Source organism: Eurosta solidaginis, chromosome 2 (assembly GCF_040869045.1).
Source record: "Eurosta solidaginis isolate ZX-2024a chromosome 2, ASM4086904v1, whole genome shotgun sequence".
Classification (NCBI taxonomy): domain Eukaryota; kingdom Metazoa; phylum Arthropoda; class Insecta; order Diptera; family Tephritidae; genus Eurosta; species Eurosta solidaginis.
Window position 1 is genome coordinate 168,838,321 of NC_090320.1, and position 25,601 is coordinate 168,863,921.

The 25,601-nt window shown below is 37.3% G+C and overlaps 1 protein-coding gene across 2 annotated transcripts in view; it reads right to left on the minus strand.

Annotated features, from left to right (window-relative positions):
* LOC137240318 (acylphosphatase-2) overlaps positions 1-25,601 on the minus strand; it is a 459,684-nt gene that overhangs the window by 276,717 nt on the left and 157,366 nt on the right. Inside the window, exons 2-3 of one of the 2 annotated variants that reach the window (XM_067766383.1) lie at positions 24,357-24,796; positions 6,996-7,122 (exon numbers count right to left, since the gene is read on the minus strand). In XM_067766383.1, the coding sequence (XP_067622484.1) occupies positions 6,996-7,122; positions 24,357-24,576 (347 nt within the window). In that variant the 5' untranslated portion in view covers positions 24,577-24,796. The remainder of the gene's footprint in view (positions 1-6,995; positions 7,123-24,356; positions 24,797-25,601) is intronic. The other variant, XM_067766384.1, reaches the window with a different exon arrangement.

Here is a 25,601-nt window from a genome sequence, read left to right on the forward strand (position 1 = left end):
CCGCCGCTTGCTGACCATTCAGATAATTTGCGGTCCATCTTTTAAGACAAAGGGGAAGGAGTGAACATTCTATGTCTTGGAGTGACGTGCCGTGGTTGATGGGGTTATTTCTAGTTCAGTCCGTTATTTATCTGGGTGTTTATGGCGTTTAGCGCGGCGGTAGTGCTATGCATTTTGCGGAAGCCATGCTGATGGGAGGCTAAGCGAAAATTCGCAGTGAAATGAGGAAGAAGGACGGGTTCCCCTGTCTTCGCAACTGGCAAAAGGAGTGATATCCGTCGATATGACTCACCTTTATTAGCTGGCTTCCCAGGCTTTAGTATTGGAATTATCATTGCGTTTTGGACATAGGATCGCGAATATTAAAGTTTAGCTTCTGTGAGGATATATTTGCATTTGAAATTTAAAATTTTGATGTGGCTGTTGTAATATTGTACACAGGAAAATATTTTGTATGCAAAGGGATTTGCACGGATTTAGTTTTGATCCAAGCCCTTTGGTGGACCGCAGAACGCAGAAAGGTGCTCAGCACAAAAAAATATGAATAACACCACCGGTTTCGGAGAGACCCGGGGTCATTTTTCGGTTTTTCGTTAATATGTTTTGAACTACTGAAAATTTTTGTTTTTCGATTTCGGATTAGTGGTCCTCGGACCAAAACACGTCTTTTGACACCATTCCCATTGGACGTGTATTAAGAGAGCCATGCTGTCGTATAGCATTACTCCTGCCATTTTCCACTGTTGGGAATGGTAATCGAATTCAACGCAAGGTTGGTAGCCTACACTCTCATCGCAAAGGTGTTTTATTATAGACATGGCTATAACGTTTGGGCCTATTCGATGGCTTCTTCAATCTCTGTGGAGGTGATGGCAATGCGTGGCACGTCGTGTTGGTGTTTATGTGCCCGTCTGTTTGCACGACGTCTGATCTCAAGCATTATCCACACCAAGACCTGTAAATAAAGCTGTGAAAACATTTTTAAAACAATATATATCGCTATTATTAAAATTATAAAACATATTACCATCATTTAACACCGAAAATTAGTTAATATTTCAATCCTTTTGCTGAATAAACAATTATTTTTTTGAGAATTGTCACAAGTTTGAATGATAGAAAAGTCAACACAAAATAGAATTGGAGAAAAAAAGTGATGCCGTTGCATACTTCTCCAGAAAAATTGATTTGTATGGTTTTTAATAGAATTTATCTTCTGAATGAAACATTAGTTTAGCAAAGAGGCAAATTGAGTTTCAGAGTGGGAGTTCAAGATGGCGGATTAGAAAGAGAAGCTACCAACGTCAGTCACCTTGTAATTGCATCATGATTTCAGACGGACTTCATATTTATTTAGATTTAGATATGCAAACTGATTAACAAATATTTTAAATTTACAACTAAACTAAGTATTTTTAAATAAAAACTATATAACTAAGGTACAATCTATTCATTTCACATTGCCGTCTTCTACATCAGTATCTGCTAATGTATTTGTGATAAAAGAGTTGTGTTTTAGTTGAGGTACTCTCTGTGGAAAATTTCGGGAATTATATTTTTATCACAAAGTGATTTTAAATCTGAATAATTTAACGGTGAAATTCTTTGTAAGCTCCTGTATAAACTGAAGTAGAAGTCTTTTGTGTAGTGGTTTCGGAATCCTCCTACCTCGTTTCCAACACAAGTATCTTCTTCAACTATTTCCTCTGAAGAATCGGTGTTGCTGTATGGAACTAGTGCAACTTTATTTGAAATCTGCAACAATAATTTCTATATTCACTATAATCCTTATTAACAAAAATTTTAATCTAAAAATAATCCCCTGTGTTTGCAAGAAGTCCATATTTAAATTAAAAAGACGTAAATTACGAAACATGCACACCAAAATGTAAAAACTTTGTATTAAAATGGCAACATTTTCTCGAAAAAAAAGGCTTAACCTACACATTGCGAGCACAAAAAAATATTAACAAAGTATTTTGTGCACTTGAGCCAAAATTGCCTTATCTATAACCTCGTATCAGTACTTCGTAGGACTTAAAGCTGGTGCATATGGTAATGGCCTTTCGGTTTCCATCAAAACCAAAAAATCTCGGTTATGGCTCGATATAATTCCATAAATAAAATTTTTTAAAATTAGAATAGAAGAAAGAAAAAGTTTTTAGACAACTGCCAAAGATAGTTGTATAGATCCATTTCGGGAACTGCTAAATTCCTTCATGGGTAACGTTAGCGGTAGCTGCTATAACCATTCAGCTATCACCGCGGTTGTTAGTTTGTCTTCATTATTTCTACTTCAATCCTGTTTCTTGCCAATTGATTTTCACAGCGCTGCGACATCTGTTGGAGAAACGATGTGAAAATTGGACTTGTTTCATGGCAGTGATGCCATAGTGTCATATTTATTGACACTTTTTCTCCGTGCTCTGGGATGTATTAACAATTTTTGTTCTTATATCGGCCTACTGATTTGTAAGATCGCGGGTTCGAATCGAGCTCAAGGCCTAACAAAAATTATTTTATCATTATTATTGCTGGGATATATTTTTCCTTGAATGAATTTTTTTTTTAAATTAGAATAGAAGAAAAAAGAAATTTAGAAAACTGCCAAAGCTCGTTGTATAGATCCATTTCGGGAACTGCTAAATACCTTCATCGGCAACGTTAAGTGCCGCTGCTATAACCATTCAGCTATTACAACTTTCACCATTGTTTACTATATCGTTTGGCAGCTTAAATAGAGCTTATGTTGCGAATAGAGTGGAAGGCAGTGGACAAGGCAGTCGAATGTCATATAATGAAGGAATTGATGCTCGGAGTTTTTTCAAAATTTGCCTGAAATCCTTAATGTTGTTGTTGTTGTAGCGATTAGGTTACACCCCGAAGGCTTTGGGGAGTGTTATCGATGTGATGGTCCTTTGTCGTATACAGATCCGATACGCTCCGGTAACACAGCACCATTAAGGTGCTAGCCCGACCATCTCGGGAACGATTTATATGGCCACATTGAACCTTCAGGCCATCCCTCCCTCCCCACCCCCAAGTTCCATGAGGAGCTTGGGGTCGCCAGAGCCTCGTCTGTTAGTGAAACGGGATTCGCCGCTCGAAGGTGAGGTTGACAATTGGGTTGGAGAAGCTATATATTGCGCTACACAACCCCTTGAATCCCCCTGAAATCCTTAATCACAAAAGGGAGTGTAGTAAGGTACGAAAGTGAAAAAATGTAGTTAAGTTTTGCTCCTTTTTTGCAGGAGATTTTCATTTATAAATGTGATGTACAAACCAATGTTCATTCTATTACTTTTTTAGCAAGAGATTTTCATTTTAAAAATATAATATATAAACCAATGTTCCTTCGATTACTCATTTTATCTATGGAGCTTCACATGCACTTTATAAAAACGTGCTTTTTATTTTTACGAACTTATTCCTCAATGAAAATAAATGAAACACGTATTAATGTAAGCATTAGTTATGTTTTTTACTTCTTAAATGTTCTTCTTAAATATTATAAATGTGTTAAAAGTAGCAGGACTAAAATAATATTGACAAATCTGATATGTCAAATTAATTTTATATAGTAAAAATGATTTCATAAATTGCATGCATTTAATAAATATGCATTGTATTTTAAATTTTCTCTATTCGTTTTGTGCTGAATAAATTTTGCTTATGCATAACGTTCTTTGGCTATATAAGCTAATAATTCCAGGAGCCGTTTTCACCATCTTCCGTGAACGCTAACAAACACCTTATTTGAAAGAAATCGTTCAGTGATTCGTCAAATAAGGGTTACTTTAAAATAACGGACGTTAAAAGTTCCCCCGTCACATGAGGAAAATGAAATACAACTATTTTTATAACATGAAGATAGATAGAAAATTTATTGGGGATTGCACTGCGACCGTTGATCTATTGTGCCCTCATCAGATTGCGTCACGTTTCAGGAAGATATGTTCCACCGTCTCTCCTGATCGATCACGAAATCGACATGAATACAAAGTTATGTTTTTTATTTAGTTGAACGGCGATAGAAAATCGTTTTTTTTTTTTTTAATGCAAGAAACTTCAAGAAGAACGTAAGTTTAATTATTTGTGTGTTGCTTTGACGTTGGCGTTGCGTTGCTTATGGATTGAAGCAATTAAAGCACGTGTGTTCAAAGTCAGATGTAGACGCAACGCAAGTGCCAAAACGACGCAAAAGTCACCTTAAGCATATTTGCTTTAGGTGTTATTTATCAATATTAATTAAAAATGTTAGATCTCCTAAAAAGTTGAACTTAGGCAAGATACACAAGAGGCGTAGCTTCGTAGACTCCTGCAAAATATGGCATGCAGCTAAGATCTTTCTACACCTCAAGATTGCTTATGCTGTGCCTAATACGCGTCTATGAAGCTACGCCTCGTGTCCATCTTCTCTTAGATTATATTTCAAAGACATTTTTTTAGCTTTAAACTTTGTTCATAATATTCATGTACATGTCTACTACTATGGCGGTCGCTTGCATACTACTATTTCATTATTTAAAAAAATTAAGATCGGAAAAATGTAACCTTACCACGTGCATTCTCAAACACGGTTGCCACACCATGTTGTCATTTGACACCAAAATTTATCGAAAAAAGGACCAGAACTCAAAAAAAAAGGACCAAATTTTAGTTTTATTTTATATTGGTATACAAACAATTCGGCAAGTTAATAGAGTATCGTATTTGTTGTAAAAAGCGAAAATTGTAGGATTTTTCAGGGGTGTCTTATATAAAATTTTAATAAAGGAGACACTTCGCTTTAGTTCAAACTGCACAAACAAAAATAAAATGTACCTTTAGGTATCACATTTTCAAATTTTTAGGGTAAGACTATGTCTTTCACCAATCTAACGTTGTGAACCTAGTTTTGCTTGATTGCAATGAAATAAAATGTATAGCGCAGTTAGGTTTTAGTAAGCAACGGCTAAAAAATTTGTGTTGTGGCAAACTCAATAATTCGTAAATAAAACTAAAATTGTGTTATGCTATTTTTATAGATGCTTTCATTTTCAGTCACAGTTTAAACTTCATATCAGAGCCTAGATTCAGTAAGTGTGAGTTTTGAGCTCAGACTAAAAATTAAGCGTCTTAAAAGTTTCAACTGTATAATAATTGAATACCGATCGAAATATCTAAACACTAAAACAAGTGACAATGTGTTTGTCCGAACATTCAACACTTCTTTTTTAATGCCTCGCCTAAATTATCTCCCAAGTGAGTTGTCATTGTTCTGCTACATTTTATTGACAGAGCAATTTTCGTGGTAAGAATTCCATTGGAGTAAATTGAAAAATATATGTGGTTAATAGATTTGCGGCAATTTTTTTAGCAGTGTTTTGAATTTTTGTTTCAGTGAAAAAGAAATAAAAGTACCAAAACCGTGCCGAAAAAGACCCAAATTGAGAAAAAGGGACCAGCGCACCATATAGGGGTGGAAGGGAATGGACTGAAGTGGCAACCGTGTTCTCAAATGCAAGCTACCACATCAAATACATATACATATAAGTACTTAACCATTACGAAATGCATTGTCGCGTTGTGAGGCTAATACGCCAATTACACGGCTCAAGTATCCTTGTGCCAATTACCAAGGATTTGCCCGGTGTGTGCACTGGTTGCGCTATTTGCGCAGAGAACTGCGCTAAAATCAAAACGATGTTGATATTTACGCATGTCTGCAAATATTGCACATGCTTTTTTCTTCGTGTGTGGTGAATCTTACACAGTTTACCTGTGGTTCCTGATAATATAACATCAGTAATTATTGCTTAAAAATGTTAATATCGAAGGCGTAAGGACCATCTCTAGCTTGTAACAGGAATTCACACAAATTTAATAATACAAAATAACTTTTTATACAATTAGAACACATGTTTCATTTGTTGCGCTAGTTGAAAAATGAATATTGCGCAGTGCTGCAATGAGTTGAGCTGGTCATGCAATTTAAATATGTATATATTTTTATAAGTACAATGGAAAATAAACGCTTCTGGTGCGAGTTTTTCGAATTATGCCGTGAATTACCAGCACTGTGGAAAATAAATAGTGATTTTTTATACAATTAGTGCCTTTTTTATACAATTAAAACACATGTTTCATTTGTTGCGCTACTTTAAAAATGAATATTGCGCAGCGTTTTTGAGCCGTGTATGTCAAAATTTTCATTTGCACAAATTTCGTCGTTTTATATTTGCGCATGGTTTTTGTGTCATGTATGGGCCGTCTAAGTATTTTTGCATCAAAGCTTTTTGACCACCACAATACCACAGATAATATAATAAAATTTCACAAAAATAATACAATTTTTCGAAAAATCACACAGAATATCCGCAGTCATTGTTTACGAATTTAGATACAATGAGAATGGCAAATACGAACGTGTATGAAATGTAATGTCAAAACGTATATGGTTGTATTTATATGCACGAAAATGCTTTAAAAACGCATGAAATTGTTAAAATATAGTCCAAAAATAAATGATAAAACCTCAAATATAAATAAAATTATTCTTATAATAACAACAAAAACTGCTTATATATTCTATATATATATAAATTGGTAAGGATTATCTCACTTTAAAATTTAAGCTAAATAATATAAAGTTTTTTTTTTGACACTGAGTCGAGAACTGTGCGTGTGAATGTGCGAATTTAACCGATCAGCTGTTAGTTGCGCTACTTGGTAAAATTTACTATGGCTTTCACAGCACTGCGACATCTGTTGCAGAAACGATGTGAAATTGGACTTATTTCATGGCAATGATGCCAGAGTGTCATATTTTAACATGGTTCCAATATACAATAATTTACAAATCCTCTTCCTCTGCATATTGCATGTGACATATTTTAAATACATTACCACTCAAAATTAGTCAGGAAAGTGGCAGAAATTCGCCATTTACCCTTGAATGCTCGATATAAATTACGCATTGGCATTATCAATGTGACAATTGGTGTATCACTTACATCTTATCAATTTCTTCTTTCGTGCCTTGCATTTTCCCCAGGATAGTTCCTTGCTTGGAGTTCTTAATCCATCCTTTGATTCCTGCTTTAGTGCATAGCTGCCTTGCATATTTGGTGAAGTAACAGCCTACAATAATTGAAACATAATCAAAATATCTCGTTATTTATGCGTGAAAAACTAATATATTTGTAGTTTTAGACAATATAAAATAATTGGAAGCCACGGTGGAGTAGGGGTTGTGTACTGGCCTACAAGAATTTCTTTAAATGGAGTTGACCATAAAAATTTTCCCCATACCAAACATTTTTTGGCAGGCCTTTCAAACGTGCACATGGGAAATTGGAAGAAAATACTATAGATTAATATTATTAAAAATGAAGGGGTAATTAGCACAAGCATTTGCTAAATTTTAGTTTTTCAGTCAATGTCTCAACTAACCCTACGTGAGCTTTTAAAACTTGAAACTAATATTAAGCTTATGGAAACGTGCGCCGTATATTTGTTAACTGTATTTTTAAAATGAAAGGGCTGTAAAATAAATCTTCGCCCACCGGATTATGATTCCTGGGAATCAAACGTGTCTTTCGATACATCTTTTAGCATTTTGGGCGTGTTTTGGCAGTCAAGCGCTAATGCAAAGAATTAAAAAGTTTTAACTGTTTTCATTTTTATTTCTGAATGCCGCCACTCTGAATAGAAAGCGTCAGAAAAATTGACCCGGTATTGTGTTTTGAGTAGGCGAAACATCTGCGCGTAATTAGAGAAATGTTAGCGCCCGGCGAAAATTGTCGACACTCGGTATTGTGTTTACAGCTTAATGGATTCCAGACTATGCGAGTAAGTCTGCATTTACACGCGGAAAGTTTTGTTGATGGAACTAGTTACAGCTTAGTCTAAATAAATTCCCTTTGAGCTGTCTTTCTTCTTTTCACAAACTTGATTTCTTTCATACATATATGATATTTTTACCGCTGGGTCGAATCGAGTTCAAGGCCTAACATTAATTATTTTATCTTATTATTGTTATAATTATTTTTTTTTTAAATGAAAAAATTGTTTAAATTAGAGTGGAAGAAAGAAAAAATTTAGACTACTGCAAAATGCTCGTTGTATAGATCCGTTGCAGCGGCGCCTAAACATTGCCGATGAAGGAATTTAGCATTTTTGGCAGTTGTCTAAAATTTTTTCTTTCTTCTATTCTGATTTAAAACATTTTTTCAATTAAGAAAAAATGTATCATAAAAATAATAAGATAAAATAATTATTGTTAGGCCTTGAGCTCGATTCGAACCCGCAATCTTACAATTCAGTAGGCCGATATAACAACAAAAATTGTTTATACTTTTAACTTTATTAAGAAATTAAATAAACGGGACATCAGGGCAAATTATTTAGTAAATTAAAAGTTGTTTTAAAAAAGCGGTTACCCACATCAAAAGCAATAACGGGACTCCCCAGTTACTAAATTTGTCTTGCATTTAACAAATTATTATAACATTCCTAATTTCATTTCATTAATAACAATTGATTTAAAATAATGAATATTTGATCCTTTATTTTGATTTTGTGAATAAACTAATAAATTTATTTAATAATTTGGGCAAAATTTAAATAATGTGCCATCAGGACGAACTAAGCGACAGCTGTTTTGATTATACCTTGTGAATCTCTTCAAAGCCTTTTCTCCCGGCAGTGGGAATCGAACCCACATTAACGATGGTTAGGGCTGCACTTACCACTGGGCTGACTAGGCTGTAGCCTAAGCGGCAAAGTTTTGGGGTCGCCATTTAGGGGGCGAACAATTTTTAGAACCTAACGACAGAATAATTTATGATTTGGAAATCAAATGTGTAAGGAAAAAAATTATATTGGATAATCATTTATATCTCAAATAAAGGAAAATAATATGAAAAACATGTACCTACATATATCAATAATATAATATAAGGAATTTGTTCATTCATTTCATGGATCATCAGTCGTAAGCATTCAGATAAAGGCGCGAAAATTTTTAAAGTGTGTGCAACAGAACGTTTAACATGTCGTCTGCTACTCTGTGCAACAACGGATCACGTGACCTTGTTCATCACTAGAAACAAGCGACTACATAATGCCAGCATGAAAAGGTAGCAACTTGCGAAACTTCCATTTCAGCGTTTGTTACTAGAATTTCCCAGTTCGAACCGTTCGAACAACAACTAAAAAATTCCTGTATCGCCATGTCTTCACGCCTTCTTCGCCGATATCTAATTTTTCACCAACAGAAATGCTACAATTTTTGCGGAAAAATGATCTTCAAATGATGTTTCCAAACGTCGAAATAGCTTTTAGAATACTTGTATGCACTGCAGTAAGAAACTGCAGTGCCGAAAGATCTTTTTCATGTTTACGAAGAATAAAAAATTACTTACGTTCATAACAGAAAACCGAATGTTGGCTACGGCTTTACTTGCAATTGAATCTTCATTATGTGTAAAACTTGATTGTGATAAGTTGATAGAAGAATTTGCAAAAAATAAGGTTCGACGCAAATTATTGTGAATAAGTGTATTTTAATCCAAAGATCAAAATTTGTTAAGCATATACATATGTATGTACATGGAATTATTAATATAAATAAAAAAGTAGCAGCTAAAAGTATGTAGATATTATTTGTTACGATTTCTTTTATTTCATATACATATCCAAGAGAATTTTTAAAAAGTGGGGGAGGTGGCGCAGAAAAATAAAAAGCCTAGGGCGGCAAATACCTCAATTCTGGCCCTGACGATGGTTGTAGTACTACAAAAGCATTCACTAACGTCATGCCTTAGTTGTTGTAAACTTATCCCAATCGCCTTCATTGCATATTTCATGTATCATATTTATGCTTTTTATTGTTGGCTGGATTCAAAGAAACTGTACTTTGCTTTGTTTTATTTAAAGAAATATAAAGTGTTACGGTCTGCTGTTATGGTCTACGGTTACGGTCCACTGTTCGCGCGAACACACCTAGTGACTGGCGATGGGGCGAAAGTGGCGTTACAAAAGTATCGAAAAGAAGAAAAAAAACAGACCGACCATCACTAGCGAAAATTGCCACGAGTTTCCGGAAAAGTGTGATTGGCTTCAGCTGAAATTTGTGGCGGCCCGGCGATTATAAAACGGATCGTGTACCATCTGTTGGCACTAGGGTTGGGTTGTTTCGTTCTGAACTTGTTCAATTGACCGGGTCTCTCAACTGAACAAGTGAACTAGATCTTCGATTTCGGTTCTATTTGTTCTTTTAGTTCATTTTATCTAATGTTATTCTTTCTCTCATCTCGTTCGCGAACATACATACGTAAATTCATACATACATACGCAGAAATTCACAATGAGCACGAATGTCGATGATGCCACTTACACAAAGATATGTGTGGTCAACTTTGTGTGTGGCACTGCTACAACAATATATGTATGGACAATTTATGAAAAACATGTTTTGTAAGAAACTAATTATTACATTTATTAAACTTGAAAAGTTCATATTTACAATTTGTGCCTGTACTCTTTCAATTTCCTGTATCTTCCGAAATTTGTAACTTTTTTTTTTGAAGTTTATTATACATAGATATATACTAACTTATTTATTCATATTACATTTAAATATACCTACACAAAGCATTGCTGCATACACACCCCAATCTATACTTGTTGGCTTTTTCCGCGGGGGCGAGCAGCAGTGAACAAATTTGCTTGAAAAAAAAAAGAACAAATGAACAAAAAGAACAACTTGTTCGTTCATCAGAAAAAGAACGAAAGATTCGAATCTCTGAAATGAACGAAAAAGCACAACTCTAGTTGGCACAACTTCAATAGCAAGGCGCCAACTACTTCATTAACATTATTGCTACATTAACTACACATCCCCACTTATATTCAGGTGAGTTTCCGGAAAATTGTGATTGGCTTCAGCTGAAATTTGTGGCGGCCCGGCGATTATAAAAAGGATCGTGTAAGAGCTGTTGACACAACTTCAACAGCAAGACGCCAACTGCTTTATTAACATTATTGCTACTTCAACTGCACATCCCCACTTATATTTAACTAATCGCAAAACACCCTAGCCGGCTGTGCACATATTCAAGCGAGTATTGTGGAAGAATCAAAAGACTGCAACGAGGAATTGCAGGCCGATTCCTTAGCCCAACTACTATAAGAACACACAGGTGGTAATAAACCTTATCACGGTTGTGTCGTGTTGACACAAGCTCAACGTATATAATATCCAGTGAAGTAGGTCGGCGTTTCACAGTCACACTTAGTGCGGAAAGTTCTAGTGATTCCGATTCGGATGCGGACGGCACTAAGTTAAATGTTGATGCGAACCATTGCTATCCGAAGATAAACCCCTTTCTCTACGCCTACGAAGTACACTACCACCTTCGGAAAACGTTCGACACCCATTCCGCCTCCAGGGCCAGCAGTACGCCGCCGCGTAATACACTTAACGCAAAAATTACCAAGTCACCCAGATCGTAAGGGTCAGCACGAAGTTTTATCACCACCAGGTTAACACGATTACCTCGGACCAGAGCGCAACAACCACCAACAGTACCAACACCAACCTGCAACGACAACGACAACGGCAGAGCCAACACCAAGGGCCTGCAACCTGACTTGGGTGAGTTCGTTCCGGCTACGGACAACCAACTTTTTTCCGACCTTTAAATTTAATTACTTATGATAGATTGAGTAGGTAATAGTACTTAAGATATACTTAAAATTATGTATCTACATGAGCTGTAAAGGGGGGGGGGGGGGAATACTTGCCAGTTATACCCAGTCAGCATTTTGGAAGTGTATCAGGAAGTGGATTAAAAACGCTCAGATGTAAAGTGCTCCTTGTATTCGAAAATCAATGTACCGTCGGGAGAAGGGTGTACCCTGGTTGGGAATATTCCTGAATGACCATTTGCAAGCCACATTTTCTTTTCCCCTTTATTCGTTTTATCATCATATTTGCTATGACATTCCATTAGCTTACACAATATTTTTTTTTCGTATTCAACCACAATTATCAATCTTATAAAATGTGTTTTGAAATCATTTGGGAATATGCTTACGATTCATTTTTCCATCATATTTAGTGCGTAATCCAATATTATATTATAAACATATTTCCTCAGCGGATGAAAGTGTCAGGAAGCTCGAAGGTGAGCTAATTAAAACCTCAGGTAATTGGCGATAGTTAACTTGAACGAGGTTCACTCGCGACTACAACATCCAACATTGTCTATGGTCACCCTCTTAAATAATGGTAGTGTGATGTTTTAACAAGCATGGCCCATGTGGGATGTTGAATCCGGAGCATATTGAGCTTAAATTACCAGCGGTTCAACCACCTCGGAGCTTCCGTACCACGGTTTCTTAGACTGTAACCCTTTTTTTTTTCTTTTTTCCCTCTTTTTGAAGACGCGTCGACATAAATGCTATCGGACATCGTAGTCTAAGAACAGCATCCACATTCCTTTAGGTCTAAACATATTTTTGTATAGCCATAATTATTATTTTTTAATTCATTTATTGAGAAGTGTGAGCATAAGAAGGCAATCGGATTTTCAATCAATAGTTGGTTCAAATTGTTCAACTAAATCGATATTTAGCTGCAAGGAATAATCAAGGCGTATTCATACGGAAGTAAATTCGTCATCCAGATGCTGGGTGGGTATGAACTCCATTTAAGAGTTTTCATGCATAAAAGTTAAAGGCGGGAACTAGGGTCATTATAAAAGCGTAAATAACTAGAGGCATAACCAATTTGAAATCTCGGATTATTCAGTTTTAAACTAAGGTTAGCATAGTTAAAGAATTAATGTCAGCGGCTGAAGCATGATAAGCCTATTCGTGCGTAAATACATACGAACTTTAAACGTAGATTAGGAATAAAAACAGTACTTAAATGTTTTTGAGAAGCATAAGAAGCGTAAATAAGCTTAAAATCTATAGCACTTGCGTTGTTCGCATATATACGGATATGCATACCTACATGAAATTACATACATAAAAGTGCATATGTTCATATACATGCAAACCTTATTATAACTAATAGTAAAAGTAGGCAATTTAAAGACAGTTTCTGAAACTTGATACCGATACAAATAAATGTTACATTCTAAATAATTAGGAGAATAAGTTCAGACACATTTTCTTTGCGGATAGAATAAAATTAAAATCCAGTTCAATAAAATTAAGCAAAATATACAAAAAAAAAAAAAAGAAAAAAATTGAAATAAATTATAATAAAATAAACTTGGATATGATAATAAAGTCTAGAAATAATAACAATAAAAATAAAAGAAAAGAAGACCCAGTAAAATTAAACTAATTCTTCAAGAGAAAGCATAAACTACAATAAAATAAACTGAGATAAGCTAAAATAAAATAAACAAAAATAAAATAAAGTAAACTAAAATAAAATAAACTATAATAAAATAAAATAAACTAAGATACAACAATTTTTTTTTGTTTTCTACTCTTCCGCCCCTTTATTAATTATTAATAACTGTACTTACCAATGAGCTTACAACTAAAATCTACAGCTAAAAGCGTACAATAAGAATTATCCTCTGTTTCGCTAGTAGAATAGATGAAAGATTGAAATAAATTTTGTAACCATTTTTTTTCTTAATGTATCTTAAATAAATTGTACTATAAATGGGAATGCTGACTTCCATATTTATTTAGAAGGCATAGGGTAACAAAGGTAAGGGGCCACCGAAATACAGGTGCGTCGGTGGCCATGGATTTGAGGGTGGGTATATGCACCGGGCGTCGCAACAACACCCGCGACCGGGATGTTGTTTTAGTTTCAATCTATAAGCGTTTTGAGTCGGTCTCTGCGCTTCTGTCAGGGTTTTTGATTTTGACAGCTTTCAGTTTTGATAGGCATGATAGGAACTTTTTTCTGTTTATGGCACAGGAACAGTAAGGTTGGCAAGGACCCGTCCCAGCCGACAATGACTAGCCACTGTGCACCACCACATCATGCCGACCGCCTTCCTTACTGCTTCCACCGAAAATGCAATACCATAACAAAAGAATTAACCAATGTTGTCTATTTTTATGAATTAAGCGGGGATTGTCGTCGTTGCATTTTTAATGTATGAAAACATTTATTTGAAGCAATTTTTATTTCTTTAATAATTTGGGAAAAACTTCTAACAATGTGACATAAGGGCGGACAAGCAACAGTTATGTATTTCGATTACATGTATTTTATGCTACATTTTTCCAAAATTATTAAATAAATTCAAATATAAAAATTGCTTCAAATAAAAGCTTTAGACATTTAAAAGGCAATTAGGGAAATCCTTAATTCATACAAACATATTAACGAAATGACAAATTCTTATATAAATGGATTTTCTGTGTGTAAATGGAATGCGCGACCTGTAAGAAAAGTTGCCGATAATGAGAAAATATTGAATAGTAATATTATAACCAGTATTGCCATTTTAGCTTTTTTCAAGCTAGATTTAGCTTTTTTTCTTCGTTAACTTGAAAAGTTGCGATTAATACTATGTTCAAACAGAAAAACAAATTGAGGCAATTTCGACTTAATTTGAGTGGTGTTCATACAACTCAATTTAGCTTACACAATAGTAATTTTATAGCTTCTTGGCTCATCTCTACGGCAACAACATATCTTTGTTCAGACTGTCAAATTTCGGGTATTGGCATTGGGCGAATGGAATGGAATGAAAACATAAAACTGTGAAATTTTTGTGTGTTGTAAGAAATTGTGTTCAATGGTTTGGTTTCATTTTGAGTTTGCCATCTTCTTTTGACTATCCCTACTCCAGTGAAAACAAGTAAGGAAGGCTAAGTTCGGGTGTAACCGAACATTACATACTCAGCTGAAAGCTTTGGAGACAAAATTGTATTTTTCATGGATACATACAAATAGTAATACTAAAAAGTTGAGAAATTTGCCTTTGCTATCTTTCTTCAGCTGTCAATTCGTTTCATTTGAATATTTTTTTAAATATGAAAATTTGGTTAAATTTGAACGCACTTCCTTATCATTTTTTTAAATTTACGCCTGAAATATTTTCGAAGCGCTTTTAATTATGAGTCCGATAAGAGTACGAAATTTTAGACCAATGGTGACGTTTTATTGGACGATTTTCCATCATCCTTTGTCAAATAAGGCAAAATCACCATGTAGGAAAATTAACCTAGGGTAACCCTGGAATGTGTTTCTATGACATGGATATCAAATGAAAAGTATTAAAGAATATTTTAAAAGGGAGTGGGCCTTAGTTCTATAGGTGGACGCCTTTTCGAGATATCGCCATAAAGGTGGACCGGGGTGACTCTATAATGTGTTTGTACGATATGGGTATCAAATTAAAGGTATTAGTGAGTGTTTTAAAAGGGAGTGGCCCTTAGTTTTATATGTGAAGGCGTTTTCGAGATATCGACCAAAATGTGGACCAGGGTGACCTAGAATATCATCTGTCGGGTACCGCTAATTTATTAGATATGTAATACCACGAACCGTATTCCTGCCATGATTCCAAGGGCTTTTGATTTCGCCCTGCAAGACTTTTTCATTTGCTTCTACTTAACATGGTAGGTGTCACACCCATTTTACAAAGTTTTTTCTGAAGTTATATTTTGCGTCAAAAAACCAATCCAATCACCATGTTTCATCCCTTTTTTTGTATTTGGTATAGAATTATGGCATTTTTTCATTTTTCAAAATTTTCGATATCGATAAAGTGGGCGTGGTTATAGTCCGATTTCGTTCATTTTAAATAGCGATATGAGATGAGTGCCCAGGAACTTACATACAGACGGACGGACGGACATGGCTAAATGAATTTATTTTTCGCCCAGATCATTTTGATATATAGAAGCCTATATCTATCTCGATTAGTTTGTGCCGTTACGGGGTACCATTATGTGAACAAAATTGATATACGTTGATTTTTTTGTTTCTTGTTGGGCCAATATTTTAAATTTATGTGTTGACCACCATGTTACAAACTGTCCAAATATTTAAAAACGATATTGATAGATACTCTGGAGCTAAGGAACGAATATGCAATAGCTAACACAACAGAACTAATAGAGAGACTCGAGACCGTAGAGCTAACAAGAAACAGCAAATTGGTATCTTTTGACATAAAAGATTTATACCCATCTATACCACTATCGGAGACTTTGGACATAGTTAGCTCAACCATAGTTCATAACACAAAAAACAAAGTGAAAAGTATGCAAATCACAAATTCGCTAAGAACCACTTTACGTCAAAACTATTTTCAATTCAACAATAAAATATATAGACAAACAAACGGTCTTGGAATGGGAAGCCCCACATCAGCAATTCTTATGGAAGTGTTCATGCAAAATCTGGAAGAAAAGTACATAAAGGAGCTGAAGTCCAAATTAGGCGTGTCATTTAATGCTAGATACGTGGATGACATAATATGCGTTTTAACTACTAATAACGAAGAGCTTGTACTGGATTACCTCAACAAGCAGCACGGAAATATAAAATTTACAATGGAAACCGAAAAAGACGGAGGAATCAACTATCTAGACCTCACGATAAATATTGATAAAGAAGCCAAAAGATTTAACTATGACATATATAGAAAGTCAACGGCCACCGACACAATAATACACAATACCTCAAATCACCCTCAACAGCATAAAAATGCAGCATTAAGGCACTTGGTACATAGACTTGAAAGAACATCTCTTACACAAGAGACATATAAGAGAGAACTTGAGGTCATATATAATATCGCCGCAAACAACGGATATAAAAAAGCACTAGTAGATAAGCTCAGAAGGACAAATGGAGAACCAAAAAGAAATAATGAAAAGGAAAATAATAGCTGGACGACTATGAAATATACTGGAAAAGCAACATATAAATTGGCAAACTTCTTTAAAAAATATAACATTAGCACAGCATTCAAAACATCGAACAATCTAGGGCGAAAACTAAGAACTAACATTAACTCAGAGGATCCGTTTAGCAGCCACGGCGTATACAAGCTTACCTGCTGATGCCAGCATAGTTACATAGGACAAACAGGACGGCAAATAAGAACGAGGTTCAGAGAACATATTAGAGATTACAACAAAAAAAAAGGAATCCAAACATTATACCCGAGTCTAACTTCGCGAATCACATGGTCGAGAATGAATGTTCCCCAGCAAACATCAATAAAACAGTTAGGGTTCTTCACATACAGGAAAAGGGCCGACGTCTCAACGTACTCGAAAACATGGAAATCTACAAACAGAAAACATTCGACGATAGAATAATAAACGAAGAGATAAACACAATTTCTGACACAATATTCGAGCCTTTAAAACTTGTTTACAGGAAACAACTTAATCACACAGGTACAACAGACAAACACACAACAACAAATAAACACAATTAACACACCAAAACAAAAAACCGACAAAGAAGGTCAAACGACTAAAATCACTGATTTCTACCTACCCCAGTCAGCCACACAAATCGATTAGTAAACCACCCTCGGTTCTGAAGGAACACACAGCACATACACATAACTAAATATACACAAGTATCAATTTGACAATACCTGCTCATATACCTACGAACTATAAATACAGGACAAACGACAACAACAGATCAGAACGAAAATCGACACTGATGATGGCACAACGCCGAAACCGGTTTGTCTCAAAACCAAATTTGACAAGGGATGACGGAAAATCGTTCCAATATACATCATTTATCCACCCTGTCGGAAAATCAACCAAACAAGATAAGTTATTTATTGAGCTTTACAGCCGATTTCAAATTATAAGACAAAACGCTGAGTTTTCCTTTTTTTCCTATGCATTTCGGTGCTATTTTGCACCTTCTTCAGGGAGCCTAGTTTATTTGACAAAACATAAAACAATTACAAAATATTTAACAATTTCACATTAAAATTTCACTTACATACATATAACATTAAATTATAACATATAAACAAACAACATTGAAAACAATTCACAATTTATTAATAATAACTTCCGACTATTTCCGTACGCATACATGTTTCTTCTCCGAAATCGCTATTGAACAAGCGCAATTTATGTTGTCCACATCTTCTTTGAAATTGACAGCATCTTTTATTCATTGTTGTATCCTCAGTCCTTCCAGTGTCAGTCGGGTTTTTGTTCTTCTTTCTACGTCTAGTATTCGTACATTTGTAAAGTCCGCTGAATGTTTGTTGTTTGTAAGGTGGTCAGCTTAAGCTGTATTCGCTTTATTATTTCTCGCGTCTGTTTTGTGCTCATTGGCTCGAATTCCCAATGCACGTTTTGTTGTACCAATGTATATTTTGTTGCAGTTTTCGCCAACTTTTCCATTGCATTTTATTTCTTATATGACTTTGTGTTGTTGTTCTTTGTCTTGTCTTTTGCTTGTGTAGATATTTTATTTAGGGTACAGTGCGATTTGTATGCAAAGCTTGTGTTGTTGTTCATAATTTTGTTAAATGTTTTGTTGTCCGTTAAGCCGGGTATATATGTGACTGCTGTGTAAACTTTATTTTCCCGTTCTTGTTTTTTTCCATAGTTCTGTGTTCCTGTTCTAATTTATTAATTGTTCTTTGTACACACATTTCATTCACTGTATTAGGGTATCCATTTTTGAAAAGGATATTTTTTATTTTCCTCTCGTTGATTATTCTGAACTCCTGGTCGCTTAAAGTGAAAATTTTGTTAATGAGGTTTACGGCGGTATTTTTATTCTGGGTCCATGGAATGGTTATTTATCATTCTGAAGGAAGCTATGGATTTACAGTACCAGTTCGTTTGTTGTTTTCTCTTATAATTTCGATGTCTAAGAAGTCTAATTTTTGGTTCTTTTCTTATTCTGTCGTGAACTGGATTTTTTATGTTGTGCGTTCAGTGTTTTGAGAATGTCTTCCACGTCTTGGATTTTTACAATAGCTAATATATCGTCTACATATTTGTCTATGTATTTCATATATATGTCACGTGATTTCAGTTCAATAATGCTGTCGTCTATAATTGTATCTAACATGATATCTGTCACCGTGGGTGATAAGGGATTTCCCATTGGCATACCAAAAACTTGTTGATAAAGGGCTCCATCGTACATAAATTGTTGTCGCATAGGCAAAACTTTAAAATTTTTTGAAACTGAGGTCTGATTAGTGTTGTGTGTTCCTCTAATGTTTTCCATTGTTGCATAATGGTGTGGATTGCTAATTGTGTGGGTATATTGGTAAAGACAGATATCACATCAAACGATACCAGGATTTCGTCATCTTCCATCTCTATATTTTTTAATTTTCCTTTCACTTGGAACGCATTTTGGACGTTATACCTTTTTGATACGATTTCTTTCAGTGTGTGGCCTATTTATTTCGAAAGGTTGTAGCAAGGTACATTGACGGACGACGATATCGGACGAAGGGGCGTATTTTCTTTATGTATCTTTGGGAGGCCATACAGTCTAGGTGCTACTGCTGCAGTGAACGCGAGTTGTGTCTTCGGTTTGAGGTTTATGTTCTTTTGTTTATAGATATCGTTCACGATGTTATTGTTTTTCCTTTGTAACTGATGTGTTGGATCCGTCCGTATGGTTTTGTAAGTTGTCTTACCGTTTAGTAGTTTTTTAATTTTTTGTTTGTAGTCTGTCTTGTACATCATTACTGTTTTGTTTCCCTTATCAGCATTAGAAACTACTACAGAGTCTTTGCGGTGTTTTAATAATTCTTTTGTGTTCCTAAACCATTTTATTATAATTTTCTCCTTTGGGCGGTTCTTTATTTTATTTTTAAAGGTGTTGATCTTGGTAGCAAACTTACATCTGATGGTGTCCTTTTGTCTATAATATTCCATCGTTGTTGTTGTTGTTGTTGTAGCAATGCTCGCCCCACCCAATAGCCGTGACCGATCACAAATTGTCATCAATATCCTCTAACGGGAGTCCAAGGAAACTTGCCGTTTCAACAGGGGTGGACCATAAGGAAAGGGGTGTTAGAGGCGTTGGTTCCACATTACAATTAAAGAGATGGTTGGTGTCATGTGGGGACACATTGCAAGCGGGGCATACATTTTGTATGTCGGGGTTGATTTTGGATAGGTAAGAGTTTAACCTGATTACAGTATCCAGAACGAAGTTGAGCAAGAGTGACACGCGTTTCCCTGGGGAGTATGCGTTCCTCTTCCGCGAGTTCTGGATATTTTTCTTCAAGTACTGGATTCACCGGGCAATTCCCGACATAAAGGTCCGACGCCTGTCTATGGAGTTCACCAAGGACCTTCTTGTGTTTTTTCGCTTCATACGGCTGGGTTCTCAGGTGCCGTATTTCCTCAAAATGCTTACGGAGATGACTCCTTAGGCCCCTAGGCGGTGCTGGTTCGTCGATCAGATGTCTGTTGGGATGCCCAGGTTTCTGGGTATTCAACAGAAACTGTTTGGTCAGCATCTCATTTCTCTCCCTGATGGGGAGTATTCTCGCCTCATTATGCAGATGGTGTTCTGGGGACATAAGAAGACAGCCCGTGGCGATTCTGGGAGCAGTATTTTGTCAGGCCTGTAGTTTCTTCCAGTGGGTAGTTTTTAGGCTTGGCGACCATATGGGTGACGCGTAGCACGTAATCGGCTGGCTAATTGCTTTGTATGTGGTCATGAGCGTTCCTTTATCTTTTCCCCAGGTACTGCCAGCAAGGGATTTGAGGATTTTATTACGGCTCTGAATTCTCGGAACAATTGCGGTTGCGTGCGCACCAAAATGTAGATCCTGATCAAACGTCACACCCAAGATTTTGGGGTGTAGGACAGTCGGTAGCGTAGTGCCATCGACGTTGATGTTCAATATGGTCGACATTTGGGGCGTCCATGTTGTAAATAAGGTCGCGGAAGATTTAGTCGGTGACAATGCCAGGTTTCGCGAGGCGAAAAAACTGGAGAGATCAGGGAGATAGCCGTTTATTTTATTGCATAGCTCATCGATCTCTGGGCCTGGGCCTGTGGCCATTATTGTGCAGTCATCGGCGTAGGAAACGATTGTGACTCCTTCCGGTGGTGAAGGTAGCTTAGATATGTAGAAATTAAACAAAAGTGCGGATAGGACACCACCCTGTGGCACCCTTTGTTTAATTCTCCTTGGTTTTGATGTTTCGTTTCTGAATTGCACCGATGCCTGCCGACCACCCAGATAATTTGCGGTCCACCTTTTAAGACATGGGGGAAGGGTAGACCCTTCCAGGTCTTGCAGTAATGAGCCATGGTTGACCGTATCAAAGGCTTTTGATAGGTCTAGCGCTGCGAGTACTGTTCTATGGTGGGGGTATTGATTCAAACCGCAATTTATCTGGGTGATAATGACATTTAGCGCGGAGGTAGTGCTATAGAGTTTTCTGAAGCCATGCTGATGAGGGGCTAGCTGCAAATGTGCTTGGAAATAAGGGAACAAAGTGGCTTCAAGCGTCTTTGCCACTGGAGATAGGAGAGATATCGGACGATATGACTCACCTACGTTAGCTGGTTTCCCAGGCTTTAGTAGCGGGACCACCTTGGCCATTTTCCATTTCTCGGGTATGGCAAAGGTGGAGAGGGACAGGTTGAAGACATGCGCTAAATATTTGAAACCCTCTTTCCCTAGGTTTTTAAGCATCGGCATGGCTATGCCGTCTGGGCCCACTGCTTTGGATGGTTTAGCGCGACCAATGGCGTCCTCAACCTCTCTAGCGGTGATGGTGATTGGTGACGCGCTGAATTTTTGTTTATGTGCGTATCTATTGGCTCTCCGTCTATCTTTGTCGACCGTAGGATGCATTATATATTGTCGGCAGAAAGCGCTCGCGCATTTTTCCGCATCCGACAGCACCTTATCGCCAAAGGCGATGGAAACTTTGTCTTTGTGCTTAGTCGGATTCGATAGGGACTTTACGGTGGACCAAATTTTCCCTACACCGGTAGAGAGGTTAAAACCTCTTAGGTGCTCTTCCCATTTCGCCCGCTTGTGTTCGTCCACAAGCAATCTTATGCGTTGGTTTATATCCCTTATTTGGGGGTCGCCTGGATCAAGCTGTCTTATAAGGTCGTGTTCCGTCGCTAAGCTCGCGGCCTCCGCCGGGAAGTGGGGCCGGATTTCGGGAATTCTCCCGGCGGGAATGAAATGTGCCGAGGCGGATTCAATGACCTTACGGAAGGCACGCTCCCCTTGGCGGGCATCAGTCGGGATAGGGAGGGCAGCAAAGCTGCCGTCTGTTGCAGATTTATATTCTTCCCACTTTCCTTTTTTGAAGTTTATGAAAGTGCGTTTTTCGGTGACGATAAAGTCGGCGGTACGCTCGAACGAAATAAGTATGGGCAGGTGGTCGGATGCCAATGTTACCATCGGCTGCCAGTAGACGCAGTTTACGAGTTCTGCGCTCACGATTGAGATATCTGGCGAGCTATGACAGCTTCCTACTATACGTGTGGGGGCGTCTCCGTTTATTGTGCAGAACGTCGTTTCTTCTATTTGATCCGCCAACATCTCACCCCTACTGTCCGCCCACAAGTGTGAATGCCATAGGTCGTGATGGGCATTGAAATCGCTTAGATAATGCGATTGTTGCCAGTGAGTAAGGCCTCGATTTTAGGGCGGTATCCCCTAGGGCAACAGGTGACAGGAGGGATGTAGATGTTGATGATTTCTAGATTTGCACGCCTGACCGGACAGATAGGCCTTGACGTTCTAAGACATTGTCCCTGCGGTCGATGCCAGGTTCAAATATATGATATTGCACAGAGTGGTGTATAATAAACGCGAGGCCGCCTCCATTTCCGCTCTCGCGGTCCTTCCTGTGGACATTATACCCAGAGCAGGTCTGCAATGCAGATCTTGCTGTGAGTTTAGTCTCTTGAATCGCAGCAATGCGGATGCTGTGCCGCTTCATGAAATCGACTATCACCGTAATCTTCCCAGTTAGTCCATTACAGTTTAACTGCAGAATTCTGAAGTGCATGAGGGGTGACGCCGCCACTCTAGGGGTAAGTGACGGGTGACTACGCCTAGGTTGTGGAAGGCCAGGACGCAACTGCTGTTGTGGCCTTGGGACTGGGCGCCCTTGGGCAAGCATTGGGGTACCCGAATGATTTGGGTTAGCGACCTGGCAACATGGCGCGATGAAACCCGTCGAGGGGTTGCCGTCGCGGAGACCAGAACATCTAGGAAAGTGGCACCATCCAAGGCAGGAGTTGCATTGAGCGGATGTCGCAAACCTATATATTCTGTGCTGGCAGACGGTGCAAACGGAGGTAGGGACTAAGAGTCTGTTTCCCTGACCTGCACGATTGCTGCCAGAAAAGAGGGGGGGAGAAGAAGATGGGGGCAGGGGCTGATGCTCAGCATTGCTACCAGCTCTACTACGAAGGTAGTAGTTCTGAGTTGGATCAGCTGTTTGAGTTGTTGGCGCCGTGGGGCGCGAGCAGCAGCGAGTACTTGTTGTGGCTTGCTGAGCAGCGAGGCTGCTGGAAGGTAGTGGAGGGGCGCTTAGGCGTAGACTACGGGACGCCCTTGGGCGTGAGCAGCAAGGAGCCACAAAAGATTTATAAAAGTTACGTGGACGTCGGGTTTTGGGATCAAGCCCAGAACAACCTGCCGGTGCAACCATCCCTTGCACGAGACACACTGAACAGAGTATGACCGTCCTAAAAAGATTATTTTCTGGCAAATGCAGCAAAACCATTTCTCAGGACCGGGGTCAGGAGACGGACCCGGATTGGGTTCGATACCTTCCCGGAGTAAGAGAATATGTAGCAGTCCTGCTGCAAGGAGCTGCTGGGAGGATGACAATTTGTGGGAGGAACGAAAAAAATTAAATGGGGTCAAACTGAAATGACAGTCCTTGGTCGGGAAAAATCCCGAGTCGCTCCGGTACATAGAACCGACTGCCTTGGGAAGCGAATATTCCATCGTCTGTATTGCTTGTTCAAGGTCTGCAATTAAATGTATCGGAGAAAATGTGTCTCTAGTAACAGGTGGGGCGAATTTTTTCCCCATTGAGAGTACCCACCGGCACTCGTCGGGTACGTCAATATTTGTTAGATTTATAAACCAATCCCCGTTGGTTCTTAGCCCATATTTTTCTACACTTCTACTGATTTGGGATTTTAGTTTTTGTCTAGGTTTTTTCCCGTGGCAGTTATCGTGGTTTTGTAGAAAATTGTTTGGTGTTCTATTATTTGCTTAAATTCACATTCTTCAAGTTTTTGAAATAAGTATTTTTAATATGTGTGATGACGTTTTTTTGGAGCTTAAGTTGTATGTTGGCTTCTCTTATCTCTAAATTCAAAATTTTTGTTAAAAATTGGAGTTCTAACTTACCCAACTCATTTTTGGTGGTGTCTAGTTTGAAGCAATGTATTAATTTACTTGTTTTACCTTTCAGATGTGGGGGTGTAATACCATAATCTTTGCAGTTCAGTAAAAACTTGAGTCGTTGTTGTTGCTTTGCAAGTTTTTTGTGGAAGTTATTGTATTGTTTTATCATGTAGCAGGTGTCGTTGTCATATTTTAAAGTGATATGTCTAAAGAAAGGTTTCATTGTGTATCGCTTATGTTGTTTTTGTCAAAGTATTTTGCTTCGGTTTAGCTCTCCGATGTTGTAATTTTTGTTGATTTTTTTTGTTGTTGGGCCAATATTTTGAATTTATGTGTTGATATTTATTGAGCTTTACGGCCGATTTCAAATTATAAGGCAAAACGCTGAGTTTTCCTTTTTCTCCTATGCATTTCGGTGCTATTTTGCACCTTCTTCAGGGAGCCTAGTTTATATGACAAAACATAAAACAATTACAAAATATTCAACAATTTCACATTCAAATTTCACTTACATTCATATAACATTAAATTATAACATATAAACAAACAACATTGAAAAAAAATAAAATAAAATATTTACACAAACAAAAGACAAAATAGACAAAGAGCAACACAACAATGTCATATAAGAAATAAATTGCAATGGTAAAATTGGCGAAAACTGCAACAAAATATACATTGGTACTACAAAACGTGCATTGGGAATTCGAGTAAATGAGCACAAAGCAGAAGCGATAAATAATAAAACGAATACAGCTGTAGCTGACCACCTTACAAACAACAAACATTCAGCGGACTTTACAAATGTACGAATACTAGACGTAGAAAGAAGAACAAAAACCCGACTGAAACTGGAAGGACTGAGGATACAACAACGATTAGAAGATGCTGTCAATTTCAAAGAAGATTTTGACAACATAAATTGCGCTTATTCAACAGCGATTTCGGAGAAGAAATTTGTATGCGCACGTGAATAGTCGGAAGTTATTATTAATAAATTGTGAATTGATGATCTGGGCGAAAAAAGAAATTCATTTAGCCGTGTCCGTCCGTCCCTAAACACGATAACTTGAGTAAATTTTAAGGTATGTTGATGAAATTTGGTACATGCCTTCCAGGACACTCATCTCCATTTAAAATGAACGAAATCGGACCATAACCACGCCCACTTTTTAGATATTGAAAATTTCGAAAAAACGAAAAATTGCGATAATTCATTACCAAGGACGGATAAACCGATGAAACTTG